The sequence below is a fragment of the Bufo gargarizans genome, chromosome 2, assembly GCF_014858855.1.
Source record: "Bufo gargarizans isolate SCDJY-AF-19 chromosome 2, ASM1485885v1, whole genome shotgun sequence".
NCBI lineage: Eukaryota > Metazoa > Chordata > Amphibia > Anura > Bufonidae > Bufo > Bufo gargarizans.
In genome coordinates, this window is record NC_058081.1 from 265,546,072 (window position 1) to 265,570,821 (window position 24,750).

Genomic DNA, 24,750 nt, shown 5'->3' on the forward strand with positions numbered 1-24,750 from the left:
ACACGGCCACAGTTCCGTGTGCATTCCGCATCACGGATGCGGACCCATTCACTTCAATGTGTCCGCAAATCCGGAATTGCGGAACGGCCACACGGAACGGGACCCCTCGGAAGATTACGGAGTGATTCCATGGGGTTGCGTCCCGTACTTCCGTTCCGCAAAAAGATGGAACAGGTCCTATCTTTTTGCGGAACGGGCAGATCGCGGACCCATTAAAGTGAATGGGTCCACGATCCGATGCAGGTGATCCACGGCCGGCGATTGTGCATTGCGGTCTGCAGCACGGGCACGGGTCACGCGTTTGTGTGAACTCGACCTTAAGGCCCCTTTCACACGAGCGAGTTTTCCCGCGCGGGTGCAATGCGTGACGTGAACGCATAGCACCCGCACTGAATCCTGACCCATTCATTTTAATGGGGCTGTGTACATGAGCGTTGTTTTTCACGCATCAGTTCTGCGTTGCGTGTAAATCGCAGCATGTTCTATATTCTGCGTTTTTCACGCAGCCCTGGCCCCATAGAAGTGAATGGGGCTGCGTGAAAAACGCATTGCATCCGCAAGCAAGTGCGGGTGCGATGCATTTTTCACTGATGGTTGCTAAGAGATGTTGTTTGTAAACCTTCAGTTTTTTATCACGTGCGTGAAAAACGCAAAAAATTTTTGCACTGTGTTGAACATAATATATGACACAAGAATTTTGTAAAATGATATTGTTTATTTTTACAAAATAATAATAAAAAATTTATCTGATTTAAAAAAATAAATAAAGGGATGGCCGCTGTGGAGGTCACTGGTAAAATGTTTCTACCACCAGATTTTCACCTATTTAGCTGTCTGACACTAGCGATCTGCCTAACCATGTTCATGTATTACCTTTGTCTGGAGCGGTTAAGCTTAAAAAAAACGTAGTTTTATTTATATGCAAATGAGACTCTAGGTGCTATGGGGGCTTTTTTCAGCACCTAGAGGCTCCGTCTACTCACTATTTCTGTGGCCCAGCGCGCTCCACCCCGCCCCTCTCCTCTAGATTGACAGCCTACTTCTCTCCATCTCGGCCGAATTCTCGCGCCTGCGCCGTGTGCTTCTGTATTCGGCGCAGTGACTGTCGGACTGCTCCCTGCGCCGCCGATTACGGCAATCGTGCACAATTTTTATTTTGGCTTCTGTACTCCAAATGATGTCTTCAAAACTAAATGCAAAATTGTCAAATGCCAAAAGTAACTTTTAATGCCAAGTTTAAATGTGCCATTAATTCTGACCCTTTCACTGAAGATGGACACTTCCTCCTTCTAATGTTACCTGCAAGTGATTACATTCAATCTTAGAATATTATTGCGGCACAGAACAGTGAAGTAAAACTTCTTGTTTCAATAATTGCATACTATTCTCTGCTTCTCCTTGTGCCGCTGTGCTGCAGACATATAAATATAGGGCTTCAAAGCGAGATGGAAGAGCTTGTACCTGTAATGATTACAGTATTAGGGCAAAGAGGAGGAGAAGGCTCATATATAAACAACCTGCTGTTCTGAAACACTTAAAGAGTAACTAAACTTTTAATAATAATTTTTAATGCTGTCCCTAATCGCCCCAATTTTTTTTTAATATACTTTATTTATTCATTTTCTATTTTTACTATACTTTTACATCCCTAAAGCGCACCATTCAGTGTGTGCTTAAAACTCTTCTGCCTGCTCCGTTCAGCTAATCCTGGCATAGTACATTGGTACAGGGTACCCGTGTACTATACCAAGTGTTCGTAATTGCAATGTGCGCTCCTGCCCATACTCCCTGCGCTGCTGCTGCCCATTCATAAAATTAGTACTCGGTACACCGCTGAGTTGTCAGCGGTTTACGGAGATCTGAGTTAAAACGAGTTTGATCAATGAGGAAATGCGTCCTGAAGGTGCCCAGAGGGGCGTTTTTTTCTTCAGAGAGAGCCCAGTCCCGCCCCTTTTTCAGTGCCCAGCCCGCCTTCCTTTTACTTCCTAACTGCCGCCTCCAGCCTGCCACAGCCTCCCCTTCCTCTCCTCCCCCTCCCTCTTGCCGAACGAAGTCTCGCACAGGCGCAGTACCCACTGAGGGCTGCGCCTGTGCGATCATCAGGAGACTGAGGGCGGCAGCTTCATCTTCGTCACTGGGCATGCGCCGAGCCCAGTGACGTCCGATGCTCGCTCTTCCCTCAGCAGGGAAGAGCGAGCATCGGACGTCACTGGGCTCGGCGCATGCCCAGTGACGAAGATGAAGCTGCCGCCCTCAGTCTCCTGATGATCGCACAGGCGCAGCCCTCAGTGGGTACTGCGCCTGTGCGAGACTTCGTTCGGCAAGAGGGAGGGGGAGGAGAGGAAGGGGAGGCTGTGGCAGGCTGGAGGCGGCAGTTAGGAAGTAAAAGGAAGGCGGGCTGGGCACTGAAAAAGGGGCGGGACTGGGCTCTCTCTGAAGAAAAAAACGCCCCTCTGGGCACCTTCAGGACGCATTTCCTCATTGATCAAACTCGTTTTTTGAACTAACTGCTGGACGGATTTCAAGATTGAACAGCACAGCCTAATCCAGGTAAGCTGTGCTGCATGGCTGGTTTTAAATCGTTTTTTGCCTTAGGGGAGGTGACAGAATCCCTTTAAGTGCACACTGACTTAGGGATGTAAAAGTATAGTAAAAATAGAAAATTTATAAATAAAGTATATTAGAAAAATAGGGTATTAGGGACAACATATTAAAAATTTATTATAAAAGTTTAGTTACTCTTTAACCACTTAAGGACCACAGGTTTATACCCCCCTAGTGACCAGGCCCTTTTTTACAAATCGGCACTTCACAACTTTAACGGTTTATTGCTCGGTCATGCAACTTTGCACCCAAATGAATTTTACCTCCTATGCTTCTCACAAATACAGCTTTCTTTTGGTGGTATTTCATTGCTGCTGAGATTTTTAGTTTTTCTGATATTAATCCAAAAAGACCACAATTTTCTCAAAAAAAAGTATTTTTAACTTTTTCGGGTAAAATTGTTCAAATATAATTACATTTCTATACAAGTTTGTGTCAAAATTTATTGTGCTACATGTCTTTGATAAAAAAAATCCAATAAGTGTATATTTATTGGTTTGCGCAAAAGTTATAGCGTTTACAAACTATGGTACAAAAATGTGAATTTCCGCATTTTGAAGCAGCTCTGACTTTCTGAGCACGTCATGTTTCTTGAGGTGCTAGAATGCCAGGATAGTATAAATACCCCCCAAATGACCCCATTTTAGAAAGAAGACACCCCAAAGTATTCGTGGAGGGGCATGGTGAGTTCATGTATGATTTAATTTTTTTCCACAAGTTAGCGGAAAATGACACTTTCTGAGGAAAAAAAATAAATAATAAAGTTTCCATTTCTGCTAACTTCTGGCAAAAAAAGAAATCTATCTCCCACGGACGCACTATGCCCCTCAGTGAATACCTTGGGGTGTCTACTTTCCGAAATGGGGTCATTTGTGGGGTGTGTTTACTGTTCTGGCATTTTGGGCGGGGCTAAATTGTGAGCAACCCTGTAAAACCTAAAGGTACTCGTTGGACTTTCGGCCCCTTTACGCACCTAGGCTGCAAAAAAGTGTCACACATGTGGTATTGCCGTACTCAGAAGAAGTAGGGCAATGTGTTTTAGGGTGTATTTTTACATATACCCATGCTGGGTGAGAGAAATATTTCTGTAAATTGACAACTTTGTATACATTTGTTTTTAAAGTTGTAATTTACAGAGATATTTCTCACACACAGTATGGGTATATGTAAAAATACACCCCAAAATACATTGCCCTACTACTTCTGAGTACGGCGATACCACATGTGTGACACTTTTTTTGCAGCCTAGGTGCACAAAGGGGCCCAAATTCCAATGAGTACCTTTAGGATTTCGCAGGGCATTTTTATGCATTTTGATTCCAAATTACTTCTCACGCTTTAGGGCCCCTAAAATGCCAGGTCAGTATAATAGTATATATAGTTTGGAATTCAAATGCGTAAAAATGCCCTGTGAAATCCTAAAGGTACTCATTGGCATTTGGGCCCCTAGCCTGCAAAAAAGTGTCACACATGTGGTATCGCCGTACTCAGAAGAAGTAGGGCAATGTGTTTTGGGGGGTATTTTTACATATACCCATGCTGGGTGAGAGAAATATCTCTGTAAATGACAACTTTTTTTTCCCATTTTTTTTTATACAAAGTTGTCAATTTACAGAAATATTTCTCTCACCCAGCATGGGTATATGTAAAAATACAAGAAATATAAAATAGTAGGGCACACCAGCACTTGGATTACACACGGAGAGTTTGGATATAACAATCTATGTTTATTGTAACACATAAAACTATCTATTCCGACATATTATAATGCATAGCTAAAATCTATAAAATACATAGATACAGTTGGTATGTAAAAATATAAAAATATAATATAAAATGAATAAAAATTCCCTATATTTGACCAATGGGTCAGAGTCTTTTGAAACAAATGATAAAGTGCTTCACATGCTCGGCGTAATGTATTGTTACTGCAGAGTCAGTAAATTCACTATGAATAGTAGAATGGATAGGTCGCAGTTGTTTTACTCACTGTTTAAATACTGCCGATTTGATTGTAACACTGGTGGCGTCCCACGAGTGATACTATTCTCGATAAGTTGCGGTGTAATAGGAATTTCCACCGAGTCTATGTGAATATCAGGTCCGGGATCTTCAGTGATGTATAAAGCTGTGCTGTCGCAGAGGCCGCTCGATGGTATCTCTATGCTGCGCTATTTCTTTGTATCACGCAAGCTATAGAGTCACCAGATGCGCTTCTCATAGATTGCCGACAGGTATCCAGCTTTCCTTTAAGAAGGTATATTCTCACCGATCCCTTGGCTGTTAGTTCCTTTTCTTTAAGCGCTTAAATCTTCTGATTCTGTGTCTTATTTCATGGGATTTACCATACGCGTTTCAGAGTGCTCCGACTCCTTCCTCAGTGGCTCAAAATATGTAAAAATACACCCCAAAACATAGTGGCGGTCAGGGACGTGTAAGTATTGAAAACATAGTTCTAATTTTGTATGTTTCTTTTTCTGACTTTCACAAAATTTTGTTTTTCTGTTTTCTTCCAGGGTTCCACCAGGGAAGATGAGGAGTTCCCCACATAGATAATTAACTCCTCATCAAACTGGTGGAGGCGTGTCCCACTTTATGGGACCACACCAACCGCCACCATGCTGACCATCAATGGACCCAGCAGCTCTGGAGGAAGATATACAGTCAGGTCCATAAATATAGGGACATCAACGCAATTCTAACATTTTTGGCTCTATACATCACTACAGTGGATTTGAAATGAAACAAACAAGATGTGCTTTAACTGCAAACTGTCAGCTTTATTTGAGGGTATGTATTTACATCCAAATCAGGTGAACAGTGTAGGAATTAAGACAGTTTGCTTATGTGCCTCCCACTTGTTAAGGGACCAAAAGTAACAGGACATAATAATAATCATAAATCAAACTTTAACTTTTTAATACTTGGTTGCAAATCTTTGCAGTCAATTACAGCCTGAAGTCTGGAACGCATAGACATCACCAGACGCTGGGTTTCATCCCTGGTGATGCTCTGCCAGGCCTCTACTGCAACTGTCTTCAGTTCCTGCTTGTTCTTGGGGCATTTTCCCTTCAGTTTTGTCTTCAGCAAGTGAAATGCATGCTCAATCGGATTCAGGTCAGGTGATTGACTTGGCCATTGCATAACATTCCACTTCTTTCCCTTAAAAAACTCTTTGGTTGCTTTTGCAGTATGCTTTGGGTCTTTGTCCATCTGCATTGTGAAGCGCCATCCAATGAGTTCTGAAGCATTTGGCTGAATATGAGCAGATAATATTGCCCGAAACACTTCAGAATTCATCCTGCTGCTTTTGTCAGCAGTCACATCATCAATAAATACAATAGAACCAGTTCCATTGGCAGCTATACATGCCCACGCCATGACCCTACCACCACCATGCTTCACTGATGTGATGGTATGCTTAGGATCGTGAGTAGTTCCTTTCCGTCTCCATACTCTTATCTTCCCATCACTCTGGTACAAGTTGATCTTGGTCTCATCTGTCCATAGGATGTTGTTCCAGAACTGTGAAGGCTTTTTTAGATGTCGTTTGGCAAACTCTAATCTGGCCTTCCTGTTTTTGAGGCTCACCAATGGTTTACATCTTGTGGTGAACTCTCTGTATTCTCTCTGGTGAAGTCTTCTCTTGATTGTTGACTTTGACACACATATACCTACCTCCTGGAGAGTGTTCTTGATCTGGCCAACTGTTTTGAAGGGTGTTTTCTTCACCAGGGAAATAATTCTTCGGTAATCCACCACAGTTGTTTTCCTTGGTCTTCCGGGTCTTTCAGTGTTGCTGAGCTCACCGCTGCGTTCCTTCTTTTTAAGAATGTTTCAAACAGTTGTTTTGGCCACGCCTAATGTTTTTGCTATCTCTCTGATGGGTTTGTTTTGTTTTTTCAGCCTAATGATGGCTTGCTTCACTGATAGTGACAGCTCTTTGGATCTCATCTTGAGAGTTCACAGCAACAGATTACAAATGCAAATAGCACACTTGAAATGAACTCTGGACCTTTTATCTGCTCATTGTAATTGGGATAATGAGGGAATAACACACACCTGGCCATGGGACAGCTGAGAAGCCAATTGTCCCATTACTTTTGGTCCCTTAACAAGTGGGAGGCACATATGCAAACTGTTGTAATTCATACACCGTTCACCTAATTTGGATGTAAATACCCTCAAATTAAAGCCGATAGTCTGCAGTTAAAGCACATCTTGTTTGTTTAATTTCATATCCTTTGTGGTGGTGTATAGAGACAAAAATGTTAGAATTGTTTCGATGTCCCAATATTTCTGGACCCGACTGTACATGATGTGTTTTTTTTTTTATAGTCCTCTGTGTTTCTCTCTTTACAGTGACTTATCTATATCCCTCTCTACCTGGAGCTACTGCTAGGCTCGATATAGGCACATCACCTGCTGTGCAAGACCAGTTTGATTTCTGTACGCTGTATTACAGCTAAAAGATGGTTTAAAAAATTTGAATGAACAAATTAGATTGAGTTTGATAGCATTCAATTAGGAAATGGGAGTACATTTTCATTGCACAAGTAGACTTTTTGTTAAAGGGGTTATCTGGGTATCAATTCTTCCCTTTCCTTGTGCTTCCCCTACCGGATCCTGCAACTTAGGCTACTTTCACACTAGCGTTCTGGTGTCCGCTTGTGAGCTCCGTTTGAAGGGGCTCACAAGCGGCCCCGAACGCATCCGTCCAGCACTAATGGATTCTGAGTGGACGCGGATTCGCTCAGAATGCATCAGTCTGGCAGCGTTCAGCCTCCGCTCCGCTGAGCAGGCGGACACCTGAACGCTGCTTGCAGCGTTCGGGTGTCCGCCTGGCCGTGCGGAGGCGTGCGGATCCGTCCAGACTTACAATGTAAGTCAATGGGGACGAATCCGTTTGAAGATGACACACTATGGCTCAATCTTCAAACGGATCCGTCCCCCATTGACTTTCAATGTAAAAGTCTGGACGGATCCGTTCAGGCTACTTTCACACTTAGAATTTTTTTTACAATATAATGCAGACGGATCCGTTCTGAACGGAGCCACCGTCTGCATTATATGAGCGGATCCGTCTCAGACGGATCCGCTCTGAACGCTAGTGTGAAAGTAGCCTTACTAATGCACTTGTGCAATTTTTTTTTGTCTCGCTACTGAGATCAGGGGAGTGATCATGTTGACTGCACCCTCTGTGGAAGAATGTATTTCTTCTGACATGACCACCAGCCCCCAACCCCCCATGACCCCCTCATTGACAATCCTGATGTCAGAACCATGTGATTCCAAATGGGCTGGTCTATGCTCTTGGTCCACAAACAGGAAAGGCAGAGTATGAGAAGTGTTGTGGCTGTTGTTCATCTACATCCACAACCTGGAAATTTGGTTTGTAGACAATGGAGCACAGCAGGAGCATGGGGATTGAAGTTAAGACTTGAGAAAAGTTGACCGGTACTCTATTATGCTCTGTAGGGGACTAGATGAGATTTACACAATACATTTTTTTAGTATCCGGCTCAACCTGTTAAATGGCGTCTGTCATCAGCAAAATACATAGAGATACCTGTGGTTCACCTGATTAAAACACTGTTTTTCATTTATTGATCCAAAGCTCTGAGTTATGATACTTTTTCCGTATATGCAAATTAGGCATTTGGTGCAACGAGGGTGTTGCCATTGGCACAAAAGCTCCACTGGTGTCTATAGCTAGCTCCTTCCTCACTGGGATGACAGTCCTAGTCAGAACTGCAATTTTCTATTTTTTTTATCTATATGTTGCATTTCACGTGTTTGCAGAGAAATGCTTTGGCTGTAACAGAATCCGATGTTGCTATGCCTGTGTCTAGCATTAACCTTGTGTCCATGTGCCTTTATAGTTTTTCTGTGTTAATTTTGCTCATTATCGGTTATTCATTAAAAGAATGAACTAATCTCCTTGATCTGCGCCATATCACACCTTCACTGCAGTACTTCACTAAAGTATTTATCAAGAACCAATTTTTGTACTATCAATATTCCAGATTGGAAGTCATATTGTTATTCAGAATATACATGCCAAACTACACGGCACAGCCAATGAAAACCAAGGACATGATACATATGTGGAATTTCACCTTCATGGGGGAACAGGTTTTGGACGAGGAATCTCAGTGCCTCCAGAAGACGATTCTGATGTTAAAGAACTGCAAAAGTAAAAAAAGAGTATTATTATATTTCATTTACAGAATTTGTGTTACCAGTCTACATCAATCTATTCTGTTTGACAGCACCAAATCCAATCGCGCTAAAGGGGTTGTCCAGCCTTTTTTAACACCTTCAGGGCCTTGTGGTTTTCAGTTTGTTACTCCCTGCCTTCCGGAAGCCATGACTTTTTTTAATTTTCCCATTCACATAGATGTATCGGGGCTTGTTTTTTTTACAGGGCAAGGTGTACTGTCTAATGGCACCATTTAATGTTGCAGTGCGAAATGGGGTGGAATTGGAAAAGAAAAATGCAGTTCTGCAACAGTTTTATGGGTTTTGTTTTTATGGCATTACCTATCTGGTAAAAATGACCAGTTGCCTTCATTCTATGGGTCAGTATGATTACAGAAAAACTACATTTACAGTGCCTTTAAAAAGTATTCATACCCATTGAACTTCTCCATATTTTTTCACTTTACACCCACAACCTTAAACGTATTTACGGGGATTTTATGTGACAGACCAACACAAAGTAGCAAGTATGTGGGAAGTGAAAGACCAATGATACGTGGTTTTCAGAACTTTTAATTTAAAAAAATCTGGAACGTTTGGAGTGCATTTGTATTCAGCGCCCCTGAGTTAATACTTTGTAGGACCACCTTTTGCTGAAATTACAGCTGCAAGTCTTTTGGGGTATGTCTCTACCAGCTTTGCACATCTAGAGGCTGAAATATTTCCCCATTCTTCTTTTCAAAATAGCATTTTCTTAAAGGGGTTGTCCCACGAAAAATATTCCACAGTTTTCAAATCAGCACCTAGATCTGAATACTTTTGTAATTGCATGTAATTAAAAAAATTGTATAGCTACTGAGTTATTAGGAAAAAGTATCTTTATAGAGCCACTTAATTTCTTTTTTCTTTGACCTGCTCACTGAAAAGGCCGCACATGCTCAGTTTCATCTTGTAACTGCCTCCTGAGCTGTGATAGGCAGAGCAATGAATGGGAGATGTCTGGATCCATGTGAGGTATAGGGCTGGTTCTAGCTTTGTTAGATGTCTGATTTTGTATTAAAAATGGTAAAAGTTGTCTTTTAGAGAGATATTTCTCTCACCCAGCATGGGTATATGTAAAAATACACCCCAAAACACATTGCCCTACTTCTTCTAAGTACGGCGATACCACATGTGTGACACTTTTTTGAAGCCTAGGTGCGCAAAGGGGCCCAAATTCCAATGGGTACCTTTTATGAGGGCATTTTTACGCATTTGGATTCCAGACTTCTTCTCACGCTTTAGGGCCCCTAAAATATTTTTTAATTTTTTGGCACAAGTTAGCGGAAAATGATTTTGTAAGAGAAAAAAAAACATTTTCCGCTAACTCGTGCTACTTATTACAGAGCTACCTGTGTCCTCTGGTGGTCGATCCAAGCAAAAGGGACCACCAGAGGACCAGGTAGCGGTTATATCCGACGCTGTTAACAAAACAGCGTCTGATATACCTTTCAGGGGTTAAAAATCGCATTTACAGCCTGCCAGCGAATGATCGCCGCTGGCAGGCTGTAGATCCACTGATTTACCCTGGGTTCCTGTAAACGCGCACTCCTGTGTGCGCGCGTTCACAGGAAATCTCGCCTCTCGCGAGATGACGCGCCAGCGTGTCTAGGAGGTATAACAGGGCCGCCGCCAGGACGCAATCCTGCGTGCGGTGGTCCTGGGATGGTTAAGAATGCTATTATTTTCCTTTATAACCATGTTATAAGGGAAAAGAATAAAGATCGGGTCCTCATCCTGATCGTCACCTAGCAACCATGCGTTAAAATCGCACCGCATCCGTTCTTGCTTGCGATTTTCACGCCCTATTTGGAACTATATATATATTGGCTTCATTTATTGTGGGTTTAGTCATTGCATGCGTTCCACTGCGGAACGCATGCAATGCACCACTTCCGGTTTTGCTTCCGAAACCGGAAGTGATGTCTTTCAGGCGGGAATTTTGTATTATTTATATCTGTGTAGCACTGTTATCTTGTTATTAGCTTTGCTCCTGATGAAAGGGATTTTATGTTCTCCCCGAACCGCGTTGAGCCATTTCTCATTCCAATAAAAAAAAAAGATTGATGAAGAGTCGCTGTCCCACGTGCCGTATATTTCCATCCTGGTACAACCGGAGCGCTGACATCTAATCTTTAACATACTACAGGCGATCCTGGCTGGGGGGTTGTTGCTCCAGGTGTCTTGAGCTTTATCCTGGTGGCACACCCCCTGTGAAGTGAGTTCTTCAGGGTGATTCCCTGATTTGTTTTTATTTAACACTTTCATTAGTGTTTATTTGATCATTATACACTATTTTTTGCTTATTTTATTTTCTTAAATATTGACAATACTTAGCAAAACACTACGCTAGTTGTATTGCCATCCACTTGGGTGTTAGAGTATCCCGCCCTGAGGCTTATCTATGAGCCATTAAATCTTTGCTGAGAGTGGCGCTGATATTTGTTTGATTGTCCGTTTGTCTTTTATGTGAGCAGGGTCGTTTTTGCGACGTCCTTCTTGACGTTTCAGCCGTTCACGGACCAACTTTTCTCCTTCACCTGTTCATCAAGTGTTTAGCTCCGCTAACACTGGCTCCAGCTGCCTTGTCTATTATTTTCTATGCTGTCACCATCATTATTCTCTTACATCACCTCTGGCGCCTCTGGCTTGTTTCTACCTTTTGTGTACCCTGTACCTAGGTAGTTTCTGGTAACCGCATCCTCCTTTTTTTCTTTTATACATACCCATTAATACAGAATGCTAAGTAAATTAGGGATGGAGTGGTTAAAAAAATAAATTAAACTCACCTCATCCACTTGTTCGCACAGCCCGGCTTGTCGTCTTCCTTCTTTGAGGACCTGGGAGAAAAGGACTTTTGGTGACGTCACTGCGCTTATCACATGGTCCATCACCATGGTGATGGACCATGTAATGAGCGCAGTGACGTCACCAAAGGTCCTTTTCCTTCCAGGTCCTCAAAGAAGAAGAAAGAAGACAAGGCCCTGTTGGCTGCTTCTCTAATTAGTGCTCTCCTGCCTGGGCTTCACAACTTTATCCCTGACCTGTCTGCTGTGATCTTTGGTTTTCATGATGCTGTTTGATAGCTAATGTTCTCTAACAAACCTCTGAGGCCTTCACTGAACAGCTGTAGTTATACTAAGAACAAAGGGTGTCAGAGTAGGGGGCTGAATATAAATGTATGCCACCCTTTTCAGATTATTTATTTAAAAAAATGAAAAAATACGTATCATTTCCTTTTCTCTTCACACATACTTGCTTCTTTGTGTAGGTCTATCACATAAAATCCCAATAAAAAATTTACATTTTTGGGTGTAAAGTTCAAGAGGTATACATGTTTTTTCAAGGCACTTTTCTTTACATTGCCATATTCTGATCCCATAAATTTCTTGTATTGACATCTATGTGAGCACCGCATTCTGTAGTTTCTATTGATACTATTTTGGAGTGCAAGTGAATTTTTTTTGTCTTTTTATTTACTTTTTTTTTTTGGGGGGGGGGGGGGGGGTGAATCGACGGACATTGAATTGGCCATTTTACATTGGACAGAATGAATATATTTAGAATTTAATAGTACAGGGACATGGCAATACCGATGAGTTTTATTTTTATTGTTTATTTTTAAATGCGGGGAAAGGGAGGTGATTCAAATTTTCAAATTTTTAATTATTATTTTATTATTATTATTTTTTTTCACTTTAGGTCCCCCTAGAGAACTTGTCCACCTGGTCATCTGATTGCTTCTTTCATAGGCTGCATTTCAGCCTGTAGAACTTTCATTGTGTTGTTAATGAGCCCTTCCACAGACAGGTTTCCTAAGGAACATTTCTGTAGCAGGTATATGAGCCTCTAGCAGGCTCAAGGCTACCACAGCAAATCAACGACTCCCCCAGTCTCATCGTGGAAGAGCCGTTCGGGCCTCGGGTGCGCAGCGCTCTCAGGGAAAAGCCTCTCAGATGCTGTGGTCACAATTGACCATGGCATCAGAGGTGTTAAATCTCTGTGATCGGCATCCTGTTTAAATACCAGTAGGGGTAAAATGATTTCCTATCCTTAGATCTGACACCCTACACCCACTTTTCTGTGTAGCTCCATCGCCAGTGCTGGAACTACAATGCAGTATCAGCATTTTAGCTGACAGCACTCATTACTGCCAATTGATTTCAGTGGGAGCAGCACTGCTGACAGTGCTCTTGTGCTGACTTACGGCAGCGGAGCTAAACAGAACAGCTAATCAGCGGGGGTGCAGGTCACCAGTCGACAGGACAACCCCTTTAATAATGCTACTGTATGCATTACTCTGTTGCATTATTCTGATTCTTAAATGCTTTGGTGTAATTTTGTTACGTAAGGCCTAATTTGGTAGGTGATTTTCGATTGAAAATATGTTGGGGGTTTTTAGGTGAAAGAACTTTTATACCACCTCACTAAAGAGGGGTTAGTGGAAATATGGGAACATTGCTGATCTTGAGTACAAATGGCTCATTGACGTGCTATTGAAGTGAATAAGACACTTTGTAAGTGTCTCAGAAAAAAGGATTTCTTTTCTGTTTCTTTTTTGTTGGGATTGCACAAAAGGACTTTCATATTTCTATCGCTAAATGTGTATTCATTATTGACCTATATTTTGTTTTCTGTGAGGATCCTGGATGCTGTAGATGTAAAGCAGAATCAGCCATTAGATCCTGATGCAATCACGTCAGACATTCAATTAAGTATGTATACACATTTATATATTATATATTTATGATGTGCGTCTGTATATATGTATTGGGCATTTAAAGGGGTTTTGCGGGTTCAGAGCTGAACTCAGACATATCCCCTTCTTCCCTCACTCAGCCCCTCTGACATGAGCATTGCGGCATTTTATGCTCCGATGCTCTCCCTTGCTCTGTGCTGGATCGCGCAGGGCAAGGGCTTTTTTGTTTTTAATTTTATTTTATTTTTTATATACTTGGTATGCAGAAAAAGCCCTTGCTCTGTGCGATTCATGAAATGCTTCGAGGCTCATGTGAGAGGGGCTGAGTGGGGGGAAGAAGAGAATAGGTCTGGGTTCAGCCCCTTTAATGGTGTAACTTAAAGGGGGTTGTCTCACTTCAGTAAATGGCATTTATTGTGTAAAGTTAAAAGGGTTTTCTCATCACAGACAATGGGGGCATATTGATAGGATATGCCCACTTTGTCCTATAGGTGCAGGTCCCACCGATGGGACCCACACCTATATCGGGAACAGAGCCCCACAAAGTGGTGGCTGGAGGACTCCGGTCTGGCCACCGCCAAGCACGCTCCCCATAGAAGTGAATGGGAGCGCACTGCGCATGACTGGCCACTGCTCCCATTCACTTCTATGGGCCCGACGGAAATAGCAGAGTCAGCACTCAGCTATTTTTAGCGGCTCCATAGAAAATTAATGGAGGGCGGCTGCGCATGCACAATGCGCCCTCCAGCACTTTCGGGGCTCCATTCTCTATATAGGTGTGGGTCCCAGCGGTGAGACCTGCACCTATAAGACAATGGGGGCATATCCTAGCGATATGCCCCCATTTTCTGTTATGAGACAACCCCAAGGTGCTTACTAATGTATTTGTGACTGCCCATATTGCCTCCTTTGCTTGGTTTTTCATCACATTATACACTGCTAGCTTCCATGGTTATGATCACCCTGCAATCCAGCATCGATGGCAGTGCTTGCACACTATATGAAAAAGCACTGGCCTCTCTGGTTGCCAAGACTATGGGAGCGCACATAGGGACACAAACAGCAACTCTTGTTCAGGCCACCTCATATCTGCACTGCAGAGGTGGTCGTAATCCTTGGATACAAGCAGTGTGTAATCTGATGGAAAAAATGAATCAAGCCAGCAACTAGGCAATGTGAACAATCACAATACACTAGTAAGTGCCTTGTATCAACTTTCTGTACATGACAAATGCTGAAGTGAGACCACCCATTAAACCTCCCTGGTAGTCTGATTAGGTCAGTAATTTTGTACCCAAAGCGGTACATTGTTTTGCATGGAAATTTGTTGTTTTATATTGTAGGCCTGTAATTCTTAGGAATTACTCAATTAAATCTGTCTAACCAAAAGTCTAGTAGACATTTCAGGTATGATAAAGTTTGAAACACAAAATCATAAATTATAATACAATAAATAATTTAAAAAAATATCATTTTATTCAATAATGTAATCAAATCAAAAACAAGGTTGCAACATCACTAGTCCCTGTAATAATAGACACTGCATATTGGTTTAATAAACCTCCAGGGTGCGACATTTTTTGAAACATGGGACTGCACAAAGTCCGACATCACAATCAGGACAGTGGAACCTTGTTTCCTTTTGGATTCTCTTTTCATTATCATCTCGCTTTGAGCAACAAACCACGCACATCCTTGTAGGTGCTCACTCTTTTTCGGTTGGTGGGATGTAGTCCATGAAGTGACGACCAGTCAGGCGTTCCGGGTTGACAACATCAACAGCACGATGTCCAGGTCTATTCACAGCCATTGATGGTGTTTGGTGGTTCACAAAGATCCGTTCAGCAACTTTCCAAATAAAGTCAGAATGAACCAGAGGCTTGTCACTCTTTTCTCTGTGCAGAATGTGGGCATTCCACAAGCATTGCTCAAGATGCCTAAAGATCTTCTTGTAGTACTTCTTTTGCTGTTTCCGCATTGCTGGGTAGAATGTAATTGCTTGGTTGGCTCTGTCGACACCTCCCATGGTTTTATTGTAGTTTATCACTACTTGTAGCTTCATGACTTCTTTACCACCTTTCGTGTGTACCATAACAGTCGAGGTATTATGAACAGTACTCATTAGGCACCCATCTTTTTTGTCATGCCAAAGCAGTGCCATCATCTTGCCTTTCTGCCAGGCAACAATTTCTCCAGTTTTCAGCTTCTTCTTGCCAAACCTTGATGGCATGTCACAGCGGTTAGCCCTAACGGTTCCTTAGGCATCTGTTTAGTTTTTTACAAGAAACTCATAAAGTTCAGGAGAAGTATAAAAGTTACACAATAGCCCTGATTTAGCAATGGTTCAATGAGTGTGAGGACGGAAGATGTTGAACATTCCATAGTTGCTGTACTTTGGATTGAATTGTGCCTTTTCCAGTCTTTATAACTGAATTCCAAATGTAGCCAGTTGACGATTCTCAGAACATATAGGATTTTTTGCCAAATCGTGCCCTCTTTGATGCAATGTACTGTATCTAGCTGAGCCGTCCCTTGTAGGCCATTAGACTTTAATCTATGCTGATGCCTCTTTCTGGCACATAGGTCTGTTGGAATTTTTTACAAGTCATTTGATATATTTCCCAAGTTTTCTTTAGCAGGAATGAGTAGTTTCATCAAATTCTTCATTGTTTTTGAAGTGAAAAAAATGTCATAAATAGGGGAAAATCTGTACTGGAGTTGGAGTTGCAAGTAATTTATTAGTGGTCCAATACCATTTCTGCAGGGGTTTTCCCACCACTCCCCGAAGTATTATTAGCCCCAGAAATTTCCAAATGTCATCTTTGGTCACTGGTTCCCACTTTCTGCTTTTTGAAAACTTGCAAAACAGAGTAGTGGATTGTTGCTCTTTGTACCGGTTTGTCTCCGTAACAATTTTTTCAATTACCTCATCGGTCAGAAATAATTATAGGTATGCCAAAGGGTTGTTGTGATCAAAGTCTACTTTGACACCAGGCGTTCCAGTAAACGGGAATCTTTGGGGCGCTGCCTGACCCGTTACCACAGTCAATAGAGCCCCAAGTTCGCACATCGCTGAGCTCAGGTGCAGATTTGTCACGGTCACTTGTTTAATCAGTGTCGGATGAGGAATTTCCCCATGAATCAATATTGCTCAATTCAGCGAGTACTTCTAAGTCACTTCTAAGCTGTGGACAAGAATAGGCATTTCTATAGGGGTGCCGGGCGGGCACGGACGTGTGAATGGAGCCTTAAAGGGCAGGCAGGGCACTGGAGAATGATCCCTAGGGACAAATCTGAGGTGATTTGGTTTGATACAGTGTAATCCTCACAGATTACACTGTATCAATGTTTGTGTGTGTATGTTACTTTATTGCTTTGAATTTCCCTCCCAGTTCTGCCTCATGCGCCGCCCGACTCGCAGGGAACAGGTAATGGACTTTCTGGGACACTGCAGTGTAAGTTCAGACGTCTGTATGAATGGTCTGCATCCGTTCCGCAATTATGCGGAACGCAGTGCGGACCCATTCATTTTCAATGGGGCAGGAATTGATGTGGACAGCACACAGTGTGCTGTCTGCATCTGCATTTCTGGAGCGCAGGCCCGAACTTTTGATGCAAAGTAAAGATCCTTTTACATGGGCCAATGATCCTAGGAACGCATCTTCCCAATAATTGCCCTATATAAAGGTGCAGCCAATGTACAAATGCTCATTTTTCAAGTGAAAGCATTATTGATGTGGCAGGCAAAATCATAATTTCTGTGCAGCAGACCGTCCTGTGTAAACAGCATTCTGTTGCCCAGGAACAATGAATCTGCATAAATATTAAGGGGCTGTTCACATCTCATGTTTGCTTTACGTGAAGCGTATATGTTTGAATCTAGTGAAAACCTGCTAAAATTTGTGGCTCCACATACTCAGGACTACAACTGGACAAACATACAGATGCAGCAGAGTTAACAGTCACAGTCATAACGCTTTAACTAAATGTGATAACTCACCACGTGTTTGTGTTAACTCTGCTACATCTGTAGTTTTAAAGTGCATACTTTTAATTCCACTTGCCTTAGTTTATGTTTCTGTACTCTTATTTTAAGGACAGAAGAAAAGAGGGTTAAGGTGGATCCTACCTCCCATATCTCCATCAATGTGATTTAACAGAAGGTGTTACTCACCTCTCCCCATTCTGGTGGCGGGTCACCAACTGTTTAAGTTTGCTGGACAACCTGACTCTAACGCCTTCCCGACCTATGACTTATTACTAAATCATGGGAACCACTGCGTTCCCGCAATTGGATGTAATGGTACGTCATGGTGATCACGCGGGCACCGGAGCGGTGCGCGCGCGATCACTGCAGGGGCCTGGCAGTCCCTGGTAGCCGGGCCCCTGCTGTATCCGCCAGCATCGCTGTAAAAGCCGATGCCGGCGGATTAACCCCTTCTATGCTGCGGTCCGCCCTGACCGCGACATAGAAGGGGTTTGTGTCGGGTGAGTGATCGCATCAAGTCCCCGCACTGCTGTGGCGGGGACCCGATGCGTGACAAGGCAGCCCTATGCCGTGCAGAGACTGACAAATGCCTTGCACGTCATCGGGAACTGCCTTCTACAGGTGCCAAGGAGATCCAGCCTCAGGCTGGGTCTCCTAGGCAACCTGTTAGTGTATGACTCAGTGTCGTACACTAACAGGCAATGCATTACAATACAGATGTATTGTAAAATCTGCCCAAAAAATGAAATTCTGAAATTCCATCTCCATTTTCCATTAATTCTTGTGGAACACCTAAAGGGTTAACAAAGTTTGTAAAATCTGTTTTGTATACCTTGAGGAGTGTAGTTTCTAAAGTGGGGTCATTTTTGGGTGGTTTCTATTATATAAGACTCACAAAGTGACTTGAGACCTGAACTGGTCCTTAAAAAGTGGGTTTTGGAAATTTTCCGAAAAATTTCAAGATTTGCTTCCAAACTTCTAAGCCTTCTAAAGTCCCCAAAAAATTACTATTTTTGGAGGTCTCTATTGAGAAAAATAAACGTTTATAATATGCTAATTAGCCTCGGGGGGGGGGGGGGGGGATTGAACCTGCTCCTAGAGGCCCTGTTTGCCCATCTCTTTTCACGCCCTTCTTCTCTTGATTGACAGGGCCAGGGCAGCGCTGCTCTCCTCCCACTGGCTGTGCCTGAAGTGCACCCTCTTGACTGCCACCCACAACCTTGTCCCTGCCTACTTGTACCACCCGCCCTAGGTGACGGGGTGCAACTGGGTGGCGGTCCCTGACCTACGTAAGTGCAGAGTAGAGAGGATAGAGACAGAGAAGGAACCGGACAGCCAAGACAGAGAACGGTACACAAGACGTAAGCAAATGGATGGACAGGGAAGTAATCAATACAAAGGTACCCTGTGATGGAAGTGGCGGGTCAACTAGCCGAGGTCAGTCCGGGAGGTCACGTCAATACAAAGAAGAGGCGAGAGACAAATCCGAGAACGAGCCGAGGTCAAATCCGAGAGGTAGCTTCAGTACCAAGGGAGCAGGCAGAAGGGAGGTCACGAAACGGTCAAGGTCAAATTCAAATTCCTGTGGCCTGCAGGTTGCCTGTTTAAATAGCGGAGGAAAGGGATCATGTGACGTGGCCAACGTCACATGCCCCATCCTCCCTGACAGTAGCCGAGTGCCTGGCTCGGCGCTCAGCCCCACCTGGTCCCTATGGTGACAGGGAACGCCGACCGCTCCTGCAGGAGGCGTGCCACCTGCCTCTCATGACACTCGCGCCGTTCAGTATTCGGCGCAGGCGCAGTGAGGAAGCCAGCAGCCGCCGAGAGTCCTTCCCTCAGCCGAATACTGAACGTGTTTTTTTTTTTTACCCCAGTATTAAAAAAGAAGAAAAAGTATACAAAAATGTGGTATCACTATAATCTTTCTGACCTGGAGAATGAAGGGAACAAGTCAGTTTTACCACATTGGGAACACTATAAAAATTTATAAAATTCATAAAACTTTGGTGAAATTGTGTTTTTTTTATTTTCCAATTTCACCCTATTTGGAATTGCAACTGTCCCGGTTCACTCCAGACTAGGTGTTAGGTCGGAGAGGCTGTCTGCACGTGATGTCATCTGACAGCCTCTTTTAATTTCACTTTGTTGTTGATGGTAATGACCACAACTCTAGTCAGGTACAGCATAGTTGTCATTGCTATTGAAGTCTGGCTACTCCCTTTACTCCTTGCTGTGTATAGCTTAAAGGGGTTGTCCGGGTTCAGAGCTGAACCCGGACATAACCTTATTTTCACCCAGGCAGACCCCTGAGGCTAGCATTGGAGCATCTCATGCTCCGATGCGCTCCCTTGCCCTGCACTAAATCGCGCAGGACACTGTCTCTTTTGTTTTCAATAACACACTGCCGGGCAGTGTGTTCGGTGACGTCACCGGCTCTGATGGGCGGGATTTAGCGCTGCCCTAGCCGTTTTACTGGGCTAAATCCCGCCCATCAGTGCCAGTGACGTCACCGGGCTTCCTGGCAGCCCCATGGAGAGCCCCGGTACGTCACCAGATCTCCAAAAAATGCCTTTGCCCTGCGCGAAAAAGAGCATCGGAGCATGAACTGCTACGATGCTCAAGTCAGAGGCTGCCGGGGTGAAATGGAGGGATGTCCGGGTTCAGATCTGAACCTGACAACCCCTTTAATTTGCAAGTGGAAGAGCTGGTGTGTGTTTTCCCCTCTGGTGTTCCTTCTTCTACTTCAGGAAGTGTCTCATTCCTTTGTATTTGTATCGTGTTGTTTTCCCTGCCTTCTGGTATCTGGTCTGAGTCAAGACCCCTGTTCCTTCAGCTTAAGTAACGGGTCATCTGTGTGCCCTATCACTACCTTAGGGCATTACAGGGTTATCAGGCTTTAGGTTCCAGTGAATGAACGGTCCTACCACTGAGGTCCATTCATTCAGTTAGCTAGGGATAGAATTCATTAGGTGGTGACCTGTTCCTCTCCCTAGCTTCTAGGCCAGATACCTCCCCCCCCCCCCTCTTGTGTTTGGTGTGGTGTTCCCTCCCACACCTCGCCGTGACAGCAACTTTTCCTGCAAAAAAACAAGCCCTCAAATGGCTATGTGGACAGCAAAATAAAAAACTTACGGCTTTGGGAATGCTGGAAGTAAAAAACAAAAATGGGAAATCCCAGGGTGTTGAAGAAGCTAAAAAGATGACATATTAAAGCTTGAGCCAGCAAAATCTCTCTGTATATAAGAGTAGACTAGATTTTTCTGCTTGGATTCTTCTATGTTTCTCTGAAAACAAATCTGCATAGTAAGCACACCTGCCGTGAGGTTATTGGGCAACATTGAATGCTACTGGGAAAATCTGTTTGTTCTGTGTGTCAACTTTTTTTTGTGGTAAATCAACTATATATCATATTGTGAGATTCAGAGCAGAATCGAGAACTGTTTGCTGAGGTGCAATCATACAGTAAGTTATTTTCTTTTCTTTTATCTTACATGCAGGTCAGATGTCACCGCCCTTTGATGCTCTGGAGAGATGCCAGCAGCTTTCTGTGACAGGTATAAAACCATTAATGGATTTGAAGATCACAGTGAGAAAAGCTTCCTGCACAGCAGGTTGTGCAGTTATCTGAAATGAGCTGTTCTCTTGTTGTAGGGCTCATATCAATCTAGACTTTAGATGAAGGAAAAAAATAAATGGAGGATACAAAATGCTTTTTTTAAATTTATCAAGATATTCTTTAGTCCACAAAATGACTTATGTGTTTAGGTGTGTGTAGATACACTTCTGGAAATGTAAACAAAATCACCTTAAAAACTTATCGCGATTGAGCTGAGATTGACTAATTGTAAACTGCTAGTGGTGCTCGGTCAATGATTACACAGCCAAAGTGGTGCACCCTTTTTATTTTGGGGTGTGCAGTATGTTGAGGCAGGGTCACATTAATACTGGGTGCCATCTCCCCTTGCTGTGATACAGGGTGTCATGGTACACTCTTGCATGGTAATGGTCATACAGATGATGGAAATAATCTGGAGATCCCCCATGCACAGCAGCCAACAACCTTTTTTGCTGAACTATGGTTCCAAGTATCCAGCATCTGTATGACCATTACCATGCCAGTGTGGCAGCTTGTATCACAGCAAGGGGAGATGGCACCCAGTATTAATGTAACTCTGCCTCAACATACTGCAGAACTCAAAATAAAGGGGGCACCACCTTGGTTGTGTGATCTTTGACCAAGCACCAAATCTCAGCTCAATCGTATTAGTTTTCCAGGTGATCCTTTTTCACTTTCCAGAAGTGTAGTTGTAATATTTGTAAAGTGATTGTGAAAAACTATTAGATCCGCATATGTCTTCTTAATTCTTAGCTATTCTATGGTTTCTACCAACCTGCTAGCTCACATTGAATCTGCCACTTCTCATTGCTTCACACATTATGCATGCTTTAACCAAAATATTCTACGCATAAAGTTGTGCAGTTTGTCAGCTATGCCTCGTGACATTCTAGTAAAGGATGTGTATTGGAGCTACAGTGAGTGATGTGAAGCTAAATGCTTCAATAATATATGCTTCATGTGACTGAATTTTTCATTTGAAGTGTCTTTTTTTCGTAGTGCTCCCAGCTCATCAACAATGGCAGATAACTCCTCTCGCCTGCATCATTAAAAACAAGGCTCCTCAGAAATTTCGTGTAAGAGCAAGACTAAAACATGTCCAACCCCATCACCTGTATCAGTCTGTTAAGCTTCACTGCAGTAAATGTAACTTCTTGTAAGTAAAATGTACACATTATAAATTGAAAGTGTGAAGCCTGCCAACCATTTAAAAGGTTTGTCCGGCCTTGGAGCAGACAACCCCTGGGGTGCTCCACTGTACTCCACTGTACTCACAGAACCAGGATGCAGCTTGGTCCTGTCACCGCTGCAGCCAGTCAGTCCTCACCGGTCACCTCAGCTTGAATGCTACAGCACCTGTGACCGTTGAGGCCTATCTTACCAGAGCAGTCACAGGACAAAGCCGCTGGCTGGTCCTGCGGGGATTGGAGCAGTGGCTGGACTGCAGACAGGTGAATGGGTTTTTTATGTTCAGGGGAGGACCCTAGGGGTTGTCGGCTCCAAGGTCAGACAATCCTTTTACAATAACCTTTGATATAATGCCTGTACAGCTAACTGCTCCAAAAAACACATTTGCAAGTAGAGTACTTTCAGGGTATGGTACCAAAATTAAATGTTAAAGAAAACCTGTCACCACAAAATCTAATGCAGTCTGCAGGCATCAGGTTATAGAGCAGGAGGAGCTGAGACCACTGATTATATAGTTTTGTGGGAAAAGAGTCAGTAAAACTTGTAATTTATACCTTTTATATCTTTGCTTTTTCCACCTCCTGTAAACAAAGCTATCAATCACTGAAAGGGTCACACGGCACAATTTTGTTGCCGATACCAGCAGTGTGGTGTCTACTTTTCATTGACATTCAGTGGAGTGAAGCCACAAGTAGATCTGTGGCATCCAAATTCAAAAACCGCGGCAGAAAATCCCCGGTGTGAATATTAATAATAATATTTCTGTTGGTTATTTGTTGACTGCCGTTGCCAATAACATGACTACTCTGTGCTGCCTATTGTTTAGAATGGATGCCCCAGATGAACAAAGCCTGAACAAAATGTTTGAAGATCGCTTTACTAATAGTCCAAATACCCCAAATGCATTTTGGTATCAGTCAGCATTATGGAACACTGGAAATCTTGATAACCGGACTGTAGTGATTCATTTTGTGAAAAAATATGATATTCTGCAAAGTCCTGAAGACACTCTAATCATGGTAGAAGGTGAGAAGCCTGTATTGAAAGTTGAAACTGTAGTTCACAATGATAGCCTCTGGGTGGCAGCATCATTACATGTAAATCTGAAATTCTGTGCTGTGACTACTCAGAGTTTAGGTGTTAGTCACTACAGAATCTTTTGTTTTCTTCTAGTTTTTACTGAACACTAGGATTGATTGTACCTTTTGTTATGGCCGCATTATAATCCCATAATTGTATTGGTTAGATCCATACTTGGAATATGGTATGAGTAGAATTAAAGTTTTGTTTGACCACACTCTCTCAGATAAGTAGGTTAATGGGATAGGTTATCAGTATTTAAGTCTCTGAAAACTTCTATTCACAGAATAGATCCATTGCAGAAATTTCAGTTAAAGGGGTTGTCTTACTTTAGCAAATAGCATGTACTATGTAGAGGAGGTTAATACAAGCTACTTTCTAATGTATGGTTATTATCCATATTGCTTCCCTTGCTGGCTGGATTAATTTTCCTATCACATTACACACTGCTCGTTTCCATGGTTACGACTAGGGATAAGTGAATCGACTTCGGATGGAACATCCGAAGTCAATTTGCATAAAACTTTGTTCCAATACTGTATGGAGCAGGAGTTTCGTACATTATTAGAATGTATTGGCTCCAATGAGCAGAAGTTATTGCTTTCTGAAAAATGTTCCTCAACGTAAAATCGTGACGACTTTAACCCCTTTCAGTACTAAGCCACTTTTCACCTTAAATCCCAGCCTGATTTTTGCAAATCTGACATCTCACTTTATGTGGTAATAACTTTGGAAATCTTTTACTTATTCTGAGATTGTTTTCTTGTTTGTACTTCATGACAGTCATAACTTAGTCAATATATTTCACCTTTTATTAATGAAACAATCCCAAATTTACCCAAAATGTTGAAAAATTCAATTTCTCTGTATTTAAAACAGAAAGCAATACCTCCTAAAATATTTTACTTAACATTCTCCATATGTCTACTTTATGTTGGCATCATTTTGTAAATGTCATTTTATTTTTTTAGGACATTAGAAGGCTTAGAAATTTAGAAGCTATTTTAAAAATTTTCAGCAAAATTTCCCAAACAATTGTAATGTGACCCCTCCGTATCAGCGATCGCAGAAAACCGCAGGTCAATTCAGACTTGCGGTTTGCTGCGTTTCCGGTCCATTCGGGTCTCCGATGAACCAGAAAAGGACTGTGATCGGTGGTGTGATTGCACACCACCAATCACAGTCTGTGCATTTGGGAGAGGCGGTGCTGGCCATGGTGCTGAATGCCGCTGTCCAGGGTGCTGATTGGTGCAGGGAGAGAGGCGCGAGATTCAAACTTCCAGTGCTCCTCTCTCCCCTCCTCTTCCTGTTCAGCACCTGCACAGTCCAGCACCG

The 24,750-nt window shown here is 42.8% G+C and overlaps 1 protein-coding gene across 1 annotated transcript in view; it reads left to right on the forward strand.

Moving 5' to 3' along the window:
• The window catches only part of POT1 (protection of telomeres 1), a 106,826-nt gene that overhangs the window by 59,759 nt on the left and 22,317 nt on the right, over nt 1-24,750 (forward strand). Inside the window, exons 6-10 of the mRNA XM_044280265.1 lie at nt 8,631-8,800; nt 13,486-13,559; nt 21,029-21,085; nt 22,147-22,303; nt 23,162-23,361. Coding sequence (XP_044136200.1) covers nt 8,631-8,800; nt 13,486-13,559; nt 21,029-21,085; nt 22,147-22,303; nt 23,162-23,361 — 658 coding nt within the window. The remainder of the gene's footprint in view (nt 1-8,630; nt 8,801-13,485; nt 13,560-21,028; nt 21,086-22,146; nt 22,304-23,161; nt 23,362-24,750) is intronic.